Source organism: Tauraco erythrolophus, chromosome 15, assembly GCF_009769465.1.
Source record: "Tauraco erythrolophus isolate bTauEry1 chromosome 15, bTauEry1.pri, whole genome shotgun sequence".
Classification (NCBI taxonomy): domain Eukaryota; kingdom Metazoa; phylum Chordata; class Aves; order Musophagiformes; family Musophagidae; genus Tauraco; species Tauraco erythrolophus.
In genome coordinates, this window is record NC_141479.1 from 92,814 (window position 1) to 110,659 (window position 17,846).

The 17,846-nt window shown below is 45.6% G+C and overlaps 1 protein-coding gene across 1 annotated transcript; it reads right to left on the bottom strand.

Moving 5' to 3' along the window:
- Positions 1-4,400: 4,400 nt before the first annotated feature.
- Positions 4,401-10,042, bottom strand: GINS3 (GINS complex subunit 3). Its single transcript, XM_086621140.1, has 3 exons — positions 9,869-10,042; positions 9,216-9,453; positions 4,401-6,455 (listed from the first exon to the last, which is right to left on the bottom strand). The coding sequence occupies exons 1-3, from the start codon at positions 10,040-10,042 to the stop codon at positions 6,226-6,228; spliced, it is 642 nt and encodes a 213-aa protein (XP_086477266.1). The 3' UTR covers positions 4,401-6,225.
- Between the last annotated feature and the right edge of the window lie 7,804 nt (positions 10,043-17,846).

The following is a 17,846-nucleotide window of genomic DNA, read 5'->3' on the forward strand; positions in this document are numbered from 1 at the left end:
TGCTCCCATGGCCAGATGCTTCCAGGGCTACCGTGGATGGCAACTTCTCCAAGGCTGCTTTTCTTGCTTCTTGGCAGCTAGAAGAGCTCCCTCTAAAGAGCAGTGAGGAGAAGAGAGCAGATGCAACTTCTTCTCGCTGTCTCTCATTGTCCCAACAAATTCATGAGGACATATTGTAGAAATGGAACAACCCCAGGCAGAGCACGGCTCCATCCACCATGGCCAGGGCCCACAGGATGGCAAATTTGTCCCTGGCTGAAGGGCTTTGAATTCCTGATGGTACATGTTGATCACTGGGCTCAGGCTGGCAGACAGGGAACAGACGTGTGGACGACCTGCTGGCCTCTTGCCTTTCTGATCTCTGTGAATCACAGCCTTTAATCAATCCAACCCACTCCTCAGGCTTTCCGACTGAGGAATAAGCAAGTGACACTTTGGGAAGGAGAAGGCAGCAGAAGCCAGGGCACTAACTCCTGCAGCCCGCCCCTCCCCAGCCCACCACAAGTGCCGCAGGACCCCCATGTGCACCGACCGCTCCAGCACCAGGCAAGTCCCACATCCGCTCCGGCAGAACCCAGCGTGCTGCGTGCTCAGCACATCTCACATGGACTGAAGTGGCACAGCCAAGTATCTGCTCATCTCCTCCTCTGCTGCTCTTTCTTGGCAGCTTTCTCACCACTCCCTCCTTATGCAGCACTCAGTAACACTTCGTTTTCCTTGCCTCTGCCAACCACGACATCCACCCTCCTTGCATACTCAAATCTAGGACAAGGTAGTGCAACCTAAACTCCACTTTGACTCTCACGTGGCTTGTGTTTTTGCCTGGCAGATACAACAGAAGGCCTCTTGGACACCCAGTTTGATCTCACAGGCCAAACAGGGCGCTCTCTGCCTACAACCTAAAAGCAGTTACGGTAGGACCTGCACAAAAACAACGTATTAAATTCAGTGCCCCCTCTCCTGGCTTCGGACAAGCAGTGCATGCACAGGCCCTCCCAGCCCACGGCCTTCCTGGGGTCATCGTTTCAAATTCCTCTAGGAACTACTGGGAACACCCAACGTGCACTTCACCCAGTCGCAAAGATGTTACTGGAGACTCCGGCACAAAAAGGAGCAAGACGGCATCTCCAAAACGACACACCACCAGCAGCATGCAATGTGAAGCTTCCAGCTCCGCTGACTGATTCATTGCAGAAGTGTCTTAGCTGAAGAGATGGGATTGATTTGTGCATATAAGGTCAGACGACACAATAAACTAGATAAAAACTCAGTACACCAGTAACACGTACATCCAGCTCCAGCCCAGCCGCTGCAGGTTGGCATCCTCTCCATAGCAATGTGCACATGACATTAACAGGTTCACACCACCCTCGAGGTCCTGCTGGCACCGCTGTCAGGTTGCATTTCAGAACAAAGGCTATCAGGCTGTTCCCACACCCAAAAGTCCCCTGGGCTAGTAAGAAGCAGCTCTCAGTCAGCGACACTGTGGTAGAAGATACAACTCAAGGCAAGTACTCAGATGGTCTTCACCCAGGAGACAGGTTCAAGGGAAGCTCAAACTGGCCCAGTTTCTTTCAAAAGCAGCATCTGTCTGCCCCAGACTTGAATCACATTGCCTTGTCAGCACAAAACACAGAAAAGCATGTTACACTCACTAGAGTTCAGCTCCCAGGGCCACCCTTGCAAAGCACAACCATCAGACGTAAGTCGGAAGCGTGCATGGCCTTCCCCCATTACTCACTCACGTGACACGATGAAACCAAGGCAATCTGTCATCCTTCCATCATCTTTTGTGCAAAGTCCTACCAACAGTTCTGCTCAGCATTTAGTGCTCAGGCTGCCACCAACTCTAGTGAAAGCAGCTCTGACAGGTAAGATGAGGAAAAGAGAGGAGAAGCGTGGGCTTAGCGCTGCACCCTTGGCCACTCTGCAGGGCCAAGTGGCTGTTCAGAGAGGAGAGTGGGAAAAGCACTTCATCTTTTAAGTTATCAGACATGTGGCCATCTTGAAGAAGCTTAGCAGTAAGGGTTTAATGGGACTGATCACAGAAACCAGAGGGGTTTCTGAAAAGGGGAATCTTTTAGGTCTGACAAGCACACACCAAGTAAACACCCAAGCTCTGGCAGATGCAGCAGAGCTGGGAATATCTGGCTGGCATGTTTCCTGCAACAAAGATGCTGTCTACAACCCAGGGGACAAAACACACTCTTTAAACAAGGGCATTACCTTTGTCAGAAAAGGAAACTGAGGCAAGGAACAGCTTTCGGTTGCCTCGTGCCAGGCTGAGGCAGCACCAGATGAACAGCTAGTTTTTAAAATAAAACCAGAACTCCTGAGCCATATGCTGTGCTACCAGACAATGTGTTTTATAAAAAGCACATCTGGGAACAAAAGCAGCTCTGTGTGAAGAAAGCATTCACACTGTGCCTCTACTGAACGACATTACATCTCTCTAAAGCAACTGGTTCAATTAAAATTTTGAATGAAGCTCTTGCAATAGCTAGTCACCAAAAATGGGTAGAAAATCAAGATCATAAGTGCTTGTGCTCCTGTTCGGTGCCGCTGTTTCTCTCATAAAAATATGTGGTGTTACAGTATGTCAGCTCTCAACACATTTCTTGCTGCTGCTCCTCCTGGTTGCTGTTGGTCCGAATGACACTACCTCTTGCTTCCAGGCTGGCAGAAGCAATCAACCGCTTCATTCTCCTGACCAAAAATAAACCAAAGCCAGAGGACAAACTAAGACATTGTTTAGAGCAATGGAGACCAAGAAAGAAACATGAAGGTTTTGGGAAAGGGTAGTTTAGATGGGTGAGGAAGCGCGTGTTTGCTGGTTGCAGAGCTATTTGTATTGAAGTGGGGGTCAACCCTCCACAGCTGCCTCACCTGCTTGAAAAAAATACATAAAAAAGATAAACAAGAGGAGCTGAGAGTTTTACGAGAAGTTAATGTAAAACTTAGGTGAAGAAATTTTTCCAGTTTCACTAATCATTCCAGCAGGAATTCATCACCAGGAAGCTTAACCGACCTTGTTCTCTGCTGTGTCAGTGAATGCACAGCTCCAACTTTGCTCACCATGGATCGCAGCCAGGCAGGGAACAGACTACAGACTGCCTGGGGAGGCCACGGGTTCTCCTGCAGAGGTGGCTTCTGAAGGCCTGGCTGGACAAACACCATCCTGGGATGAGTCAGGGCTAATCATGGAATGTCTCGAGTTGGAAGGGACGTATAAGGACCAAGCCCAACTCCTCACTTTAGGGGAAGGACTGGGCCAGGTCAGCTCATACCTTTTTTTCAAAAACAGGCCATTAAAACCCAAACAGATGTTCTTATGTGAACATATAACTAATCAGCACCTCGATTTTTGCCCATTTTTTTAATTTGATTGCAATGGAAAACATTGAGGCAATACTGTAAAACATGTTTAAGGATTGCTTTCTCATAAACATCAGTAGTCCTCCAGCTTAAAAGCTGAGGGACATGGGGAGAAATGACACTTAAAAGCCCTTTTCAGACCTCTTTTGTACAGTTCTGTAATGAGGATTTATTGTGTCATTTTGAAAATACACAAGTTCAAATTCCTCTAACTTGCTGTGGTGCAATCATAAAGGACAGTTTGTGTTCATAAAAAGTACAGAGCACTCTTTTGTTGTATTTTTGGACAGAAAAAAGCATTCCAGACAGCAAGGAGAAAACAAACAACAACAAAAAAAAGAAAAAAAAATCAACAGAAATCAAACAGTGTAATTTAAAATTGCAGGATCAGATTTTTTAAGAGTCTTACCAGTGTTTATTCCTAAACACTCAGGGTTACTGAAAGGTACATTGCCTACTTACACAAAGCCAGTGACATTGAGGACAACTTCAGGGATTTTTCTTCTCCCCGCTCTGAAAGTAGCTGCACAAAACGTTGGCAAATGAGCAACTGTCTGCTCGGATTTTGCACCCCGCAGCAGAGAAGAAAAATGTTCTTACAAATGTAGGAAAATGAGTTTGGATCATCACCAAAACCAGTCCAGAAATTGATGAACTGGTGATTTTGGTTACAAACCAACTAAACCTCAAAGCTATCACCTCATTGAAATAACCCTTCCAATTCAAAAATGCTTCTCCTCACAGATGGACTTAAACTTGTTTCCCTTGCAGCTGGAGCACTGATCACAGCTTCGACGTGGCACACGAGGTCCATGCTTGAAGCAGCAGAGTACGAACACAGAGACAGCCAATTCCCACCTGCACTCTACAACAAAGCCAAGGTAACACAGAGTCACCTCATCTTACGTTTCACAAAAATGCAATTTATAAAATCAACAGCTCATTGACTGGACGGCAGTGTCCCTCCCACACCGGGAGCAAACAGCTATTACCCACGTGGGGTGAGTCAGCTGGAACTACTTCTACACTCGCACGACTGCATGGACGTAGCTCCCGACTGCGTTACCTGCAGGAGACAGGAATGGTGTAAGCAGGACTGCATTATGTATCACGGCCACAGTTTTGCAGAGACCTGCACTTTCTGATCGAGGACCGATTTTCTGCTGCGGGGCAATCAACAACAGACATTTTACATTACCAGCGTCCCCTTACAAAATATTTATTCAACATGAAAATCTGGAAACAGACAATAGATAAAAGCTTCATGAAAACACACAGGCTATTACATGCCACTAAGTGCAGTAGCATTTGATCTTGCACGTACTTGAAATACTTTGTCAGGCACAGCTTCCACTGAGTCTCTCGTGGCATGACAGCCGGCCCTGTGCAGCTGAGGCAGAGATGCCACGGTGCTTGTGAAGCCAGCACACGGTCCCATCTCACCACCTCCAGAGGCACAGCTTCCACTCCTCTGGCCAAGGAACACCCACACATCCTTTGTACTTAAGGTTGTCAGATTGAGGTATCCAGTATCCGGGTGCATCTGCAAGCCCAGTAACAACTCTTCCAAGATTTGGATCTTGCTGTCACCTCAGTATCATTACGATCCGGCTCCTCTCCTTAGGCACTCTGCAAGGTCCACCTTCTACAGATGCTCGGAAACACCCGTAAGATGTTCAACACCTGCTTCCAAAGGACGACCATCCTGATGACCACGAGAACTATGATCTGCAGAGATGACCATCTGTCTCCAGTCCACTGGGACTTCAGAAAATCTAGGTTTAAGGGCATCCACATGGGATGATAACCAAGGTCCAACTCCAGTCACTCCTGCTGCTAAGAACTGACATTTACTAGGATCACTTAAATGAATCAGGAGGAAGGAAACTCAGTCCCTTTGCTCCACCCCTTCTATTAACCAAATTTAGTAATCAGAAGAATTTCTCATGGGAAAACAGACGGCTCAGAGGTTGACAATGGAGGAGAGTTTCCATTAAAGATGCTGCTTCTGATCCGGTCTGGACCGACTCTTCGTTGCCTTCTGTTGCCTCCTCTGTAAAACAAGTGGAGGACCGTAACACCCATCATAGAGATGGATTCGGTGCAAAAGCCACTCGCATCAAACGAGAATATTCTCAACTCCATGCAGCATCAAGCCCACAAGGGCCGAAAGGGAGAGAGAGGATGAGGTGGCACGAGACCTACACAACCACTTTGCTTGCTGCAGGGGTTAAAGGAGGTATTTCTCTCCAGAGCACTAACACTGTGTACAAAAATCAGCAAAGAAAAACATTTCTGCCTCACAAAGAGTACCTGTTCCACCTCGGTGTATAAAAAAATGGGAAAAATTCAATGCAGTTTGTACCACACTTCTTTCCACACCACTGGGGCTCTCCAAAGAACGGGAAAGCTGGAAACAGCTGTTCCCAGGAGGCTGGAATGGGAAGGGCAAGACAAAATACAAAGAATTCCACTTTTTTTCCAAACAGATCCAGTATTGTAAATATCAATTTGGGAGATAAAGAACAATAAATTATTAATTTCTCTTTTAGAAAATCCTCTCATACCCTTTCAGTTACCTAGCAAACACTTTAACTGTAAATCCTGAGGAGTGGTGTGAGTAAGCTGTAAAGCTATCCAGTGATGTGATGTGATGTGATCAATTTTTTATGCCTTTGCTGTCTGCCTTTAAAATTGCACTAGTCTAATCCAAAAACGTGATAGAGAATAATTGTCATTAATGGAAAAGGGGGCTGTCCTTCCCCAAAGCTGATTCCTTGTTCTCTTCTCCAAGAGACAGACTGTAAATCTCTCGGTGTCTCCCACTGTAGCAGCATGTTCTTCAGGCTTTTAACCATCCGTATCTGTGAACTTTCTTTTCCCATAATTCTGGACCAGACTGGAAGCTGTGATTTGAGAAGCCTGTCCCTTTTCCCAGCACTGGAAGTCATTCAGCCCTTTCTGGCCAGCTTGAAATAAGGCTCGCTCCAGTTCATCCAGCCGAGCCACCAGCGCTGATGTGTCTTCATTGTAGGCATTCTGAGAGGAGTCCATGATACGACGAAAACGGCTAATAACGTCTAAAGAAGACAAGCAGAATTACTGACAGGTACCACGGAGGCTTCTTCAGCTCAAATGCTAGAGGCCCGAGCTTTCACAACTGAGAAAACAAAGGTGTAGGCTCTAGTTCACAAGCAGTCAAGGGTCTGCAAACAGCGGAGCACCTATTAACCTTGGATACAAAGACAAACCATTTCCTGCCTGAGCTGGGAGAGCAAGTGCCTGATATCCTGGATGGGAGCAAGCACAGAATTAGATTTTGGCTGTGGAACACAGGGTGTAATTACGATTTATTCTGTCTCACTTCACAAGCAAACATTGCTTGAGAGCAGGTGGAATGACTCTTATGCCACAGCAGCTGCCGCAGGAACGTACAAGCTGCAACTTGGAAACGGCCTGGAAGTTAAGCCAAACTGCCACTGTAAAGCATTCAGTATGCTGAAAAAAAAATTCACCATGAAAAAAGCCAAAAAACAAATCTACAACTAATAAATAACATTTTAAAAAGCTCAGCAACAAGACATAGTTAAGGATTTTTATTTCTCTCCTTATCTTTACTTTTGGGAACAAAAAAAAAAGGATCAAAACTTTTTGGAAAGTAATCTTTGTTATTTCAAGAGCTGATTTTAGAATCATCAGAACTGTAGTATTTTAGAGATTTACTTATAGAATAAATATATTTTTTAAATAAGAAAATAAATAAATATATATTTGGGCAACCTGGTGTAGTGGAAGGTGTCCCTGCCCACGGCAGCGGGGTTGGAACGAGGTGATCTTTGAGCTCCATTCCAACCCAAACTATTCTGTGATTCTATGATTCTATATTATAAATTAGTAATTCTCCTTCTGGCTTTGTCACCAAATAGTTACACTTCACATTTATAGTTTCTGAATATTTGGGAGGGGTTTTTTTTTGTGTGTTTTGTTTATTTTTAATTCAGCACAACTCCCCCCTTTTTTGCTTTTAATAAAGAGAAAACGCACCTTGCACGCTTTGATTTTTCTGTCAACAAGTGATGTGTGCTAACGTGGCTTTTTTCCTACGATGTCCATTAGCAGAAAGAGAAAAGAAAAGACAAGGAAAGGTGTGGTCACCTCCTCAATGAAGAAAGCAAGCTTTCAGTGGACAACTCCGAGACAGCAGCAGTGCTTTAAAGCCTCTCTGCATCAGCGTTCATTTAAAGAATAGAGAAAGACAAAAATAAAAATAAAAAAAAAAAAGCCAATAGCAATCATCCCAGACTACTTAGAGAGCTGGCTGAAGAAATCTCAGAGCTGTTAGTGGTTATCTTTCAAAGCTCAAGGAGCACAGAAGTCCGGAAACTGGCAATGATGGTATCTATCTTTTAAAAGAGAAAGAGGAGATGTAGAAGGAGGAAGGAAGAGCCAGAGAATTATAATCCATCAGTATGAATTCCTGGAAACATACTGGAACAACTAAACTATACATAAACTTCTGCAACAAAATAAAGAAGAGTAACAGTCAACATGGACTTGCCAAGAACAAGCTTTGAGAGACCAGCCCAGCCTCCTATTTTGGCAGGATGCTGGGCCCTACAACGGGAGGGAAAGCAGCAGGGAGGTGCCAGTCTCGGGGCATGCTTACAAGGTCTAGCTAAACCACCTGTTGGTGGGGGTAAGTTCCCCACAGCTCCTGTCAGCAGGGAGGAACATACCAAGTGGAGTTCAGCAGGGATCTATCTGGAATCGAGTACTGTTTGATATAATAATTAAGAAGCTTACTAGAAGAACAGAAGTTATGCTTAATAAACTAGCAACGCAGGAGAAGGATGAGGGATGACTGCAAGCACGTTGGGGAGCAGAGCTCTGAATTCATAACGATCCTGACAAATCGGAACGATGGTGTGAAAGCAATAGGATGTAATTCAGCTGGGACTAGTGTAAGGTTTTACATTAAGGCAGAAATAGGGAACCACACAAACGCAGGACGAGGAATGACTGCCTGCATATGCAACCCGTACCATCTCACTGTGGACTGCGAATCAAACACGTATCAATGTCACTCTACCGTGAAAAACAAGACGCTGCACCACGAAGAGCAAAGAGCATCACAGCCTACAAAATTCACAAAGTAATCTTTTTGTTTTCATCAGCACAAGTCCTGAGCAGGAGACCATACGCTGTCCAGGGCACTGCACGTCCCAGTAGACACACATCAACTGGAAAGATACCAGCAGTGCACAAGGACCATCAGAGGTTAGAAAGCATGACCCACAAAGAGATAACAAATGAGCTGGGACTGCTGCAGGTACAAGAGAATAACCTTTTCTCACCACGTACCATGTATGAGACAAACAGACAGGAGCTTGTACTGCTGCAAAGGAGCTTTAGTTCAGACATTAGAGGAAACCTTCTAGATTAGGATGGATCAGCACTGAAACAGATTGCCCAGAGCAGTGTGAAGTCTCATCATAACAGAGATTCAAAAACAGGGTAGAAAAATAGAAAGAACAGAGGGTGAATTAATTCTGCCTTGCAGCACAGGCACGATTAAACAATCTTACGTCTCCTCTAGTCCTGTTTTACAGGATTTTATGAAACACCACATTTACAGTGTGGAAACTCCAAGATAAAATTACACTCCTGGATGCATACTTGAGGCTTCCACCACTAGACTGTGCAGTTGCCAAAAGGGTCATCCTACAGCTTGACCTAGAAATCCCTATTCAATCCAGAAGTCACAGGATATTTTTCCTGAAGACTGCTGAGCAGCTGGGAACAGAGGAAGGTGGAAAAGTTTCAAGACATAGTTCAGATACTTGCCTGCAGGATAGTCTGAGCTATCTCAGGATTCTCTGGATTGTCAAAATTCAGGAGCTGGGAGCCAAATCCATAGTAGTATGGCCCCATTTTATGCAGATCGACCACATTGGCATCAGCGCTGAACACTGTCCTCCAGGCTTCCTTGTAAATTTTTGGCAGCTCCACAGAAATTATTCTTCTTTTGCTGTCATGTAGGCCTTTAGCAAGCCACAGTGGTATTTCCAGCTTTGATCCCTGCACGGATGAGAAAAAACAAAAGTTGTCCTCGCCATGAGAAACACACATAAAGCAACCCCACAGACAGCGGTGGACTTTATTAACGAAGATGCAGTATTAGCAGAAGGCCGTTTGGTTTTCAGAACGGCCTACTGTAACAGGAATATAGACCAGACGCCCTTCAGAGGCATTAATTACTCCTGCGAGACTCTGAAAGGGGATTTTTTATTGGTGTCGTATAATCTAATAATTGCCAGGTTATTAAACACCAGAAGGGAAAAAAACCCCATGCAAATGCATACAGTAAAAGTGAAAAAACTGGAGGGGAGCGCGCGCCTACATCTCCCAGCGTCCACCGCGCCTCCGCGCCACGGTGCGCTTCGGCCGCCCCGCGCGGTGGCTGCTGGGAGCTGTAGTCCGCCCCCTCCGTTACCTCCGGGATGGAGTCTCCGGTGCCGGCGCTCGGGCCCAGCGCGAAGGCCAGGCGCGGCAGGCTGCTCGCGGCGCGGCTCGGCAGCTTCTCCTGCGACATCAGGATGTCGTCCAGCGACAGGAAGTTCTCCTCCGCGCCCAGCCCGGGGCCCACCGGGAAGTACGCGGCGGACATGGCCGGGCGAGCGGGCACCAGAGCGACGCCGGCGCCTCGGCGTTCCCGCGCAGCCGCCGGACGGCGCGCGGCCGCGCATGCGCCGTGGCACCGCCCGCCGCCGCCGGTGCTGTGCGGCCGCGCGCCGGGCCCGGCGGCGGGAGCGGAGCGGGGCGGGGCGGGCGCGGTGCCCGGTGCCCGGCGGCGGGAGCGGGGCGGTGGGAGCGGAGCGGGGCGGGCGCGGTGCCCGGTGCCCGGCGGCGGGAGCGGGCGGGCGCGGTGCCCGGTGCCCGGCGGCGGGAGCGGGCGGGCGCGGTGCCCGGCGGTGGCAGCGGGCGGGCGCGGTGCCCGCCGGCTGTATCGGTGCTGCGGCGGGTGCCGCCCGCGCCCGGGGTATCACCGGGGGCGCCGCCGTCGGCCTGGTGTTGGTGGCAGAATCAATTGCCCCGTGCTGGATGCTGGCTTTGGTCGTACAAGCATCAAAGCGGTGGTTACCGCGATTTTTATGTGAGTTGTACATTTTATCACAGCCTGACTTGGTGCTTCTTTTTTTCCTCGAACTCTGTTGTTACAAAATTAGTTCGTTTTTCGTCACATTAAAGATTTCTTGCTGTTCCCTAAGCTGCATATGCTGAAAACACTACTCTTTCCTTACACAGGTGTGTATAAAATAACAAATGATCTGGTGAATATTTCAGTCTTTGTTCTGCTGAGAGAGAAAAACAAACAACTGAGCAGGCGCAAAACTCGGAGACCTGACGATGCCCCTGAAGAAAGTGATGGAGCTATTTATAGGGGGCGTGATGATCTGTGTAATGACATTTTCAGTCCATGACTAAGACGTAAGCCAATGCCTCTCCAATTATCTTTTAATTCTTATGACCTCAGCATTCTTCATGCTGCTGTTTGCTCAAGCTGGATCCGTTGTGATCCATTGTCTTGTCTTCATTAATTAGCGGGCTGATACTTCAATGTCTTGATCAAAGTCAAACCCATGCAAAAATAAGGAAATTTGCACCAGTTCATTAAACCTTGTGCTAGTTTATTTCATGCTAAAAAAAGGCACAGACAGCGAAGACTTAGACCTTAGGTTGATGTACTCCTGGCACTTACGCATCCCTTAGGTACCATGGCACAATATGCCATAAAAATCCAGCCAACAACAAAGTGGCAAGCTTTTTGTGAACTGTGGCGTACTGAATTTGCAAAAATCTAAATGCTGTTAATTTGTTAGACGAGTATCAGAAATAGAGACCCGGGAGCAGAAGAAATGTGTGCACATGTGTTTGTCAGCGTTGTGCCCGCACACTGCTGATTTCAGAATGTGCCCTTTTTCCATTAGTCAGGTACCTTAAATCCTGACAACAGCTGTAAGGGAAATGCATACTTCTGAAAAGAGATTTAATGTGAAAGGTCATTTCTTGCAAGATGCTGAATTTTTGTCTATGGTAAGAAAACAGACATTATATTAAAGTTAGCAATGTTAACTATTGTCCTGTGTTGGTTTTGTGGTTTTTTAATGAGAGATAAAGTCTTCCTGTTGGGAAAAGAAATTCTTCTATCTGTGCACATATTCCAAATGAGTTACAGAGCAATTTCCAAAATCTCTTTCTAAAGGACAGTTCTGAAAAAACTATAAGTTGCTGAATTGGATTAGTAAAAAAATTCCTTGCTTAATCAGGTTTAGGAAACAAATCTGTGTGCTAAATATGAAAGCTTGCACTGTGAGCAAGAAAAGAGAACTATGCAAATTGAGTATTCTCTTTTTCTAGAGTGCAGAAGTAAGACAAAAAGAAAACGAAAAAAAAGGAAGAAAGAAAAGTACGGTTTCCCTGTGTCCCAAGATGCCTCAGGCTGTGTGTGATACTGAAATAAGGCACAGAGATGAGGAAAGCCTAAGGTACTGGGCAAAGTTGAAAGAACACAAAAGGAAAGATCTTTACACTCACTGTAAAATCAACTGAAGAACTGTTCGTTTGTGAGAGTTTTAAAGAATTACAGGTTTGGCAGCCAAAATTGCGTCATCCTTTTTTGTAGTATGTTTGCCTTCTCATCCTGAGAAAGTTGCTAGGCAGGTTCTTTTTCTTGAATGCTTGTGTGTGAATCTTAGTATAAACATATGGATAATGAGCCCAGCGTCCAAACCCATATTATATTTTCATAAATGTGATTTCAAGACCTTCCTGAAAGAAAACGAATGTCCTGTGTCATAACTGAGCCTGTTTGTACTTGGAGGATTTGTAAACTGGAGACTTCATTCTCCTCCTGCATTTGAGTAAAGGTAAAACCCTTTATGCCACATGGATCTGCACTAGCAGAAGTCATCTGAGAGGGGAATCAGACCGTGTAGCTGGACAGAGACAAAGAATAACAGAATTCTTCATTAACCAGAGTAAAGAAAGGGGCAAAAGTGTGTAAGAAAGGGAAAGAGATGTTGAGAGAAGGCAGTGGTGGAGCAAAAGAGGTGGAAGGCGAAGATTGTCCTGGTTTTAGCTGGGACAGAGTCAGCTCTTCTTTTTAGCAGCTAGAAGAGCTCCGTGTTTTGGTTTCACTCAGAGGCTCGCTCTGAGAAGAATGTTGATAGCAAGCTGATGTTTGTGGTTGGACGTGAGACTCCAAGGACTTTCCCGTGTGCCGGAGTGCAGAAGCACGGTGGGATAAGGGGGGAGCATGGCTGGGACAAGGGGGACACGATTCCCCTTGTGATTTGTGGTGGAACTTAAGATTGAGGCCAAACTGGCCAATCAGCATTCCATATCGTGCAGGGCCATGCCCAGTATAACAGTGAGGGGCAGCCGCACAGACGGGCTTTGGCGCTTTGGCTCTTTCGCCGCTTTTGCTCTTTCGCGCTCGCTGCGCTTTTGCTCTGTTGCCTTTTCTCCCTCTCTCTCCCAGTACTCCCACTCTCACAGTGCTCTCTCTCTCTCTCTCTCTCCGCCCCCCCCCCCCCCCCCCTATTTCGGGGCCTCGCGTTCGTCCAGGATCGCAGCTTCGGGACGAGACGGGCTGCGGATCACAGGGGGTGGTGAGCACCTACACTGTATTAAATCATCTGCATTAAATTGTTCTTATCTCAACCCACGGGTTTCCCGTTTCTCCTTTAATTCTCTCCCTCATCCCTGGGGCTGGGGAGGGTGAGTGACTGGCTGTGGGGGCGGGCGGTTGTGTTGCCGGAGCGGCCTAACCCATGACAAGATATATGCCAAAAACTGAGTAATGACAGAGCAAAATATTACAGAAGTAAGTTTGAGCTGTGATGGTTAAAACCCAAATTGCTTGCAGGTACGGTAGATAAATTGAGAGGATTGCAGAGAATGGGAAAGAATGAGAACTTAGAAATCAAGGCACAGCTGTTACATCCCATCTACGTACATCTTAAATCCTCAATACCACAGAATTCAGCCAATTCAATATCTCAGATAAATTCAGGGAAGCAAATTATGTTACGTGCTTCTTCTAAGGACTTTGGTTTGCTCAGAGCAGGCTGATGCCTACGTGTGTTGCAGAGCTGCTGAGATGGGCCCTGACAGCCTGTGCCTGTGATGTTCGACGGTCAGCCCATACTGCTGCTGGGGGCCTTTCAAATGACATTCAACACCCCAAGTAAGACAACTGAAAAAGCTGCAGGATGTTGATGGAAGCAGGAAGTACCACTCCCTGTGACCTCTCCTCACCTTACTTTTAAGGTCAAAGTGAGAGAGGAATCATCAGTCTCTAGGTGTTGGACTAAGCCACAGCACAAACGGAGGTCAATGTTGACCCTTTGTCCCCTCCCACGCAGAATCTCGATCTCCGTGTAGGATTATAGCGCGACTTGCTTTTCTTGTTTGTGTTCGTTACCAAGTCATCAGAAACACTGTCGGGGTTTTTGTCTGTCTGGAGATCCCTAGATGAGACCGCTGGCCTCAGTGGAGGCAGAATCTCACCGTCTGATCCTTGCCAGAGGATCCCGAGGGCACGAGTAGAACTCGGCCGTGTGGCGTGCACGCTGAGAGAGTGGAGCTCTCCGTTTCGTGGTGTCCAGCTGATGGAAGGCAACACGTCGCAGCACATATCCTGTCCCAGCCAAAACCTTCGCCCACATCCCCAGGCTTTCTGATGCTACTAAATCATTCCTTTCCCTCCTGGAAATTTCGCACAACGAATTTGCATTTCCTGATCAGCTAACTTGCCTGCAGCAGTGGGAGTTCTTCTTTGTAAGTAATGCTGTGCTGTATCTTTGATACAAGCTTTTGCAACCTCTTGGTTGTGCAAATACGAGTGTGTAACTCAAGTAAACCAATTGGCTTCAGGAGGATTGTCGTAAGTGAGTTGGTATGTCGTAGGAATAAATGCCACTCTCCAAAAGACAGATTCTGCAGCCCAGTGCAACTTTAGTTTTTGAAGGAAAAGGGGTAGCAGCACAGGTCGGTAGTTAAAGCAAGGAGGTAAGCTCTCTCCTGTTCAGTTCATCTGCAAAGGTGAAAGATGGAGCCGTGGTATCATCGATACAGCACGTTTGTGTTTACATCTCAAAGTACCCTTCCTGTCCACGTGGAGGAAGGGAGGAGGATTGCGACACGTTTTGCACACAGGAGGACAGCCCCAGAAGAAGTGAAGGGATTTAGGGTAATCCCATGGGAAGGGTCTTCTGGTCAAGGGTCTCTTAGCCAGAAGGCAGGGACTCTGGCCAGCTTATAGAATAAATTTCAAAATCTTTCAAAAGAAGGAATATTGAAGTGATAAGTCAAACCAGGTGCTACAGCTGGTATTGCAAACAGGGGTTTTGACAACCAGAGTGAAAATTGGAGCATTTCTAGAACTCTTCAGTACTTTTTTCCCCGCCGGCATTCACTGTGTGAATGTCTGTTATTACACGACTGTGGCTTCAGCGATTTCCAAGGCATTTTTAACCACTGTGTAGTTTTAGTGGTACGTGGAATGTCCCAGTTAAATCAGCAGCAGGTTTTTGATGAAGATTTCTTGTTTTAAGGAGTGGTGCCATGTTGCTAAAACATTTCATTATTTAGATGGGAATGCTGCCAAAATTGTTGGTGTTTCTTGCATTTGAGTGCCCTTGATGGCAATTTACTATTGATTTTGTTTGCAAGTGTGGGAAAACGGTAATTGTGATAACTGCCTTCAGCAAGACATTAAGGAAATTGCTGGTTATTGCACAGAATTGTGTATCTGCAGTAAGTTCAAAGGGGTGAGATTTCTCAAACTTTTGGTGTCTCAGGGTGACTGTGATGATGTGAGTAGGAAACTCACATCTATTTTTGTTTCATTCACATCCCCTCACATGTCATGGATGAAAGAAAAGTACTGTATTCATTCTAGAGAGGGAGATCCTTTCCTACCTGTAAAGTACCCAAGCTGCTGAGCAAAACAATGAATCCTTTCCACAGTTTAAAACATTAAACATCAGCAACTTCCTTTTTCTTATGTCTCGTCATTCACAGTAAATATCCTGGGGAGATGTTGGAAATTATGCTCTTCCAATTAAGTTGCATGCACTCCAGCTCCATTCAGCAGAAGGCTGCTCAATGCCCAGAGACAAAAAACATCTAATGAATCAATCTTTGTGCACAGGAGAAAGCTTCTTTTTTTTTTTTTTTTTTAAAGAAATTACATAAAAACTAGAAACCGTTGACCTGTTAGAAAGGAAGATATGAGAGTGGGGTGCTATATAAGCTTCACTTTCTAAATTATGTTTGGCATTTTTTCTGAGCTCTCCAGGACATTTCCAGTAAAAGCAAGATAAAATTTGCGAATTTTACCCCTGTAAAGAAAAGAAAAGGTTATTCTTTGTCTTTCAGACTCAAATGAGCAGTTGTAATATCTGAGTACAGATATTTTAAAATATTTTTCTTTTTATATCCTAATAATATTTTTCTTCATTCTAGGTTCTCTTATTCATGTTAGTCTGGAGGGTTTTATTAAGTGGGTGAGTTACTGAAGAAAAAGTCAATTTTACTTATTTCTCAAGATCTAGAATAAGAGCTCCAATTCTGAATTGCAGAGAGTAGGTTCGTATCAACTCACTTATGTATAGTCAGTAAGTTGTCAAAACATGAATGCTACCGATTTTTTCACTGCCTTCATTCAAGTTTCTTGTACCTAGGTGGTTGTTTTTCTTTTTCCCTTTATCTGTCCCATTGTCTATACCAGTGACCCAGGATCACTACCTGGAGAGGATGGCAGTCATCTGCATTTCATGTTTTTGGCTGCCTGTGTTCTTTGAACCATGGTTTCAGTGTTACCAGCATAACTCCAGCCCTTCTCCTGTCAACGTTAGATGAGCAGAATTCTATATTCCAGGATTATTAGAAACAGGCTCTCCTTTGTCAGAGTGTGAATGCTCCTTTTGGCCCACGGCGTGCTGTCTGTGGCCAGCAGAATCTCTGAATACCTCAAATCTGATTGCCTTTTGGCTGCTGCTTCTCGCTTCTGGGCTCTGGATATCTGGTCAGGCTGTCCCATGTTTTTGAGGATGCTACAATAGGAAAAGATCCAAACAGTTTCTTCTCTGATCACGTATGAGAGGTGCAATCTAACAGCACCTGCTGGAGCACACTGCATCATGTCAAAAAGCAGAGAGTCTTGTTCATAGCTTGTGAAGAGGTTTTTTGCATCCTTCAATGTAAAAAATGCTATAGAAAGGTCACATTGCACTGAATACATACTGAGAATTTGGCTAATATTATGTGATTATAGTCAGAATTAGCACACCAAAAATTCTATACCCCAGTGGGGAAGACTATTAGTATAATAACAACTAGGAGGTCCACAAGGAGTGAAGCAAAACCAGAGCTTCTTGCTTGCATTCCTGGCACCCTTCGGAGACAGAGGTAGCTGCAAATGAGAGGAAACCGTCCAAGAGGTGGACTGATAGCAGCATAGCTCAGAAAGAGCTGCTGGAAGGTGCCTCTGGCGTCCTGCAGGATTCACCCTCTCTACCCACTATCTCTTGCCAGATCAGGCCAGTGATCCCAGGTTGTGGGAGCTTGCTAGGTATGTGGGGAGAGTTTTGAGATATTGACCCTTGGAGTCACAGGATTAAGGAGATGATGCAGTTCACTTTGAACATCCCCTCTGGAAGAGGTGCAGTGATTCACGGTGTGGGGGAACGCGGAGAGGAGACAGACAGGCAGCTTGCATCCTCTGACCATGGAGTGGTTCTGTAGCTCTGAGAACATCCCGTCACAGTGTGTCCTCAAATCTGACCGCTTTTCTCTTTCAGGCCTGGACTGCTCTTTGATCCTGTAAAGTTTATCTTGGTTTTCATGAAACAGCCCTGTGAGTGCCTAGCAATGTGTCTCATTGCCAGTACGTCAGCAGTGTGCAAGTGTCATCAGGTAAATATCCAGGAACGTCATATTCAAAAGTGACAACACCCCATGAGATATTTTAAAAGCAAATGTATTTTCTCTGACTTTGTGGCTTGTACTCAGTGGCAGGCTTTATCACACAAACTCAGATGTGGATTTTTGGCAGGGTGTTAACCTCTTCTAGGAGAGACTGCCTATCTTTTGATGTTCTCATTTTCCTGTAATCCTGAATTTACAAGCAGAGCTAGTAGAATAACAGAAAAGCACATTCAGTGAGGAAGGTTTGGCAAACCCAGAGTAATCTCATTGAGATGAGTGATGGGTTTAGACCTTATTTTCAAAATATGGAGTTAAAAAATCTATCTCCTTCTCACAGAATTTCAGGCCAAATATTTCCGTGGCATGAATAGATGTAAATCCGCTACAGAAAGTGTAGTTATATCTGTTCACCAATGGTGATTCTTTTTTCATTTATAGTGTCTTTCAATATTACGATTAGCAGTCCTTAAAGAGAT

Excerpts from the sequence above, each read along its gene's own strand:
- GINS3 (XM_086621140.1), bottom strand. The coding sequence starts at position 10,042 with ATGTCCGCCGCGTACTTCCCGGTGGGCCCCGGGCTGGGCGCGGAGGAG. Across the intron at positions 9,454-9,868 it reads CCGGAGACTCCATCCCGGAG|GGATCAAAGCTGGAAATACC; the intron begins GTAACGGAGGGG and ends TCATCCGTGCAG. Across the intron at positions 6,456-9,215 it reads TCAGACTATCCTGCAGGCAA|ACGTTATTAGCCGTTTTCGT; the intron begins GTATCTGAACTA and ends TGTCTTCTTTAG.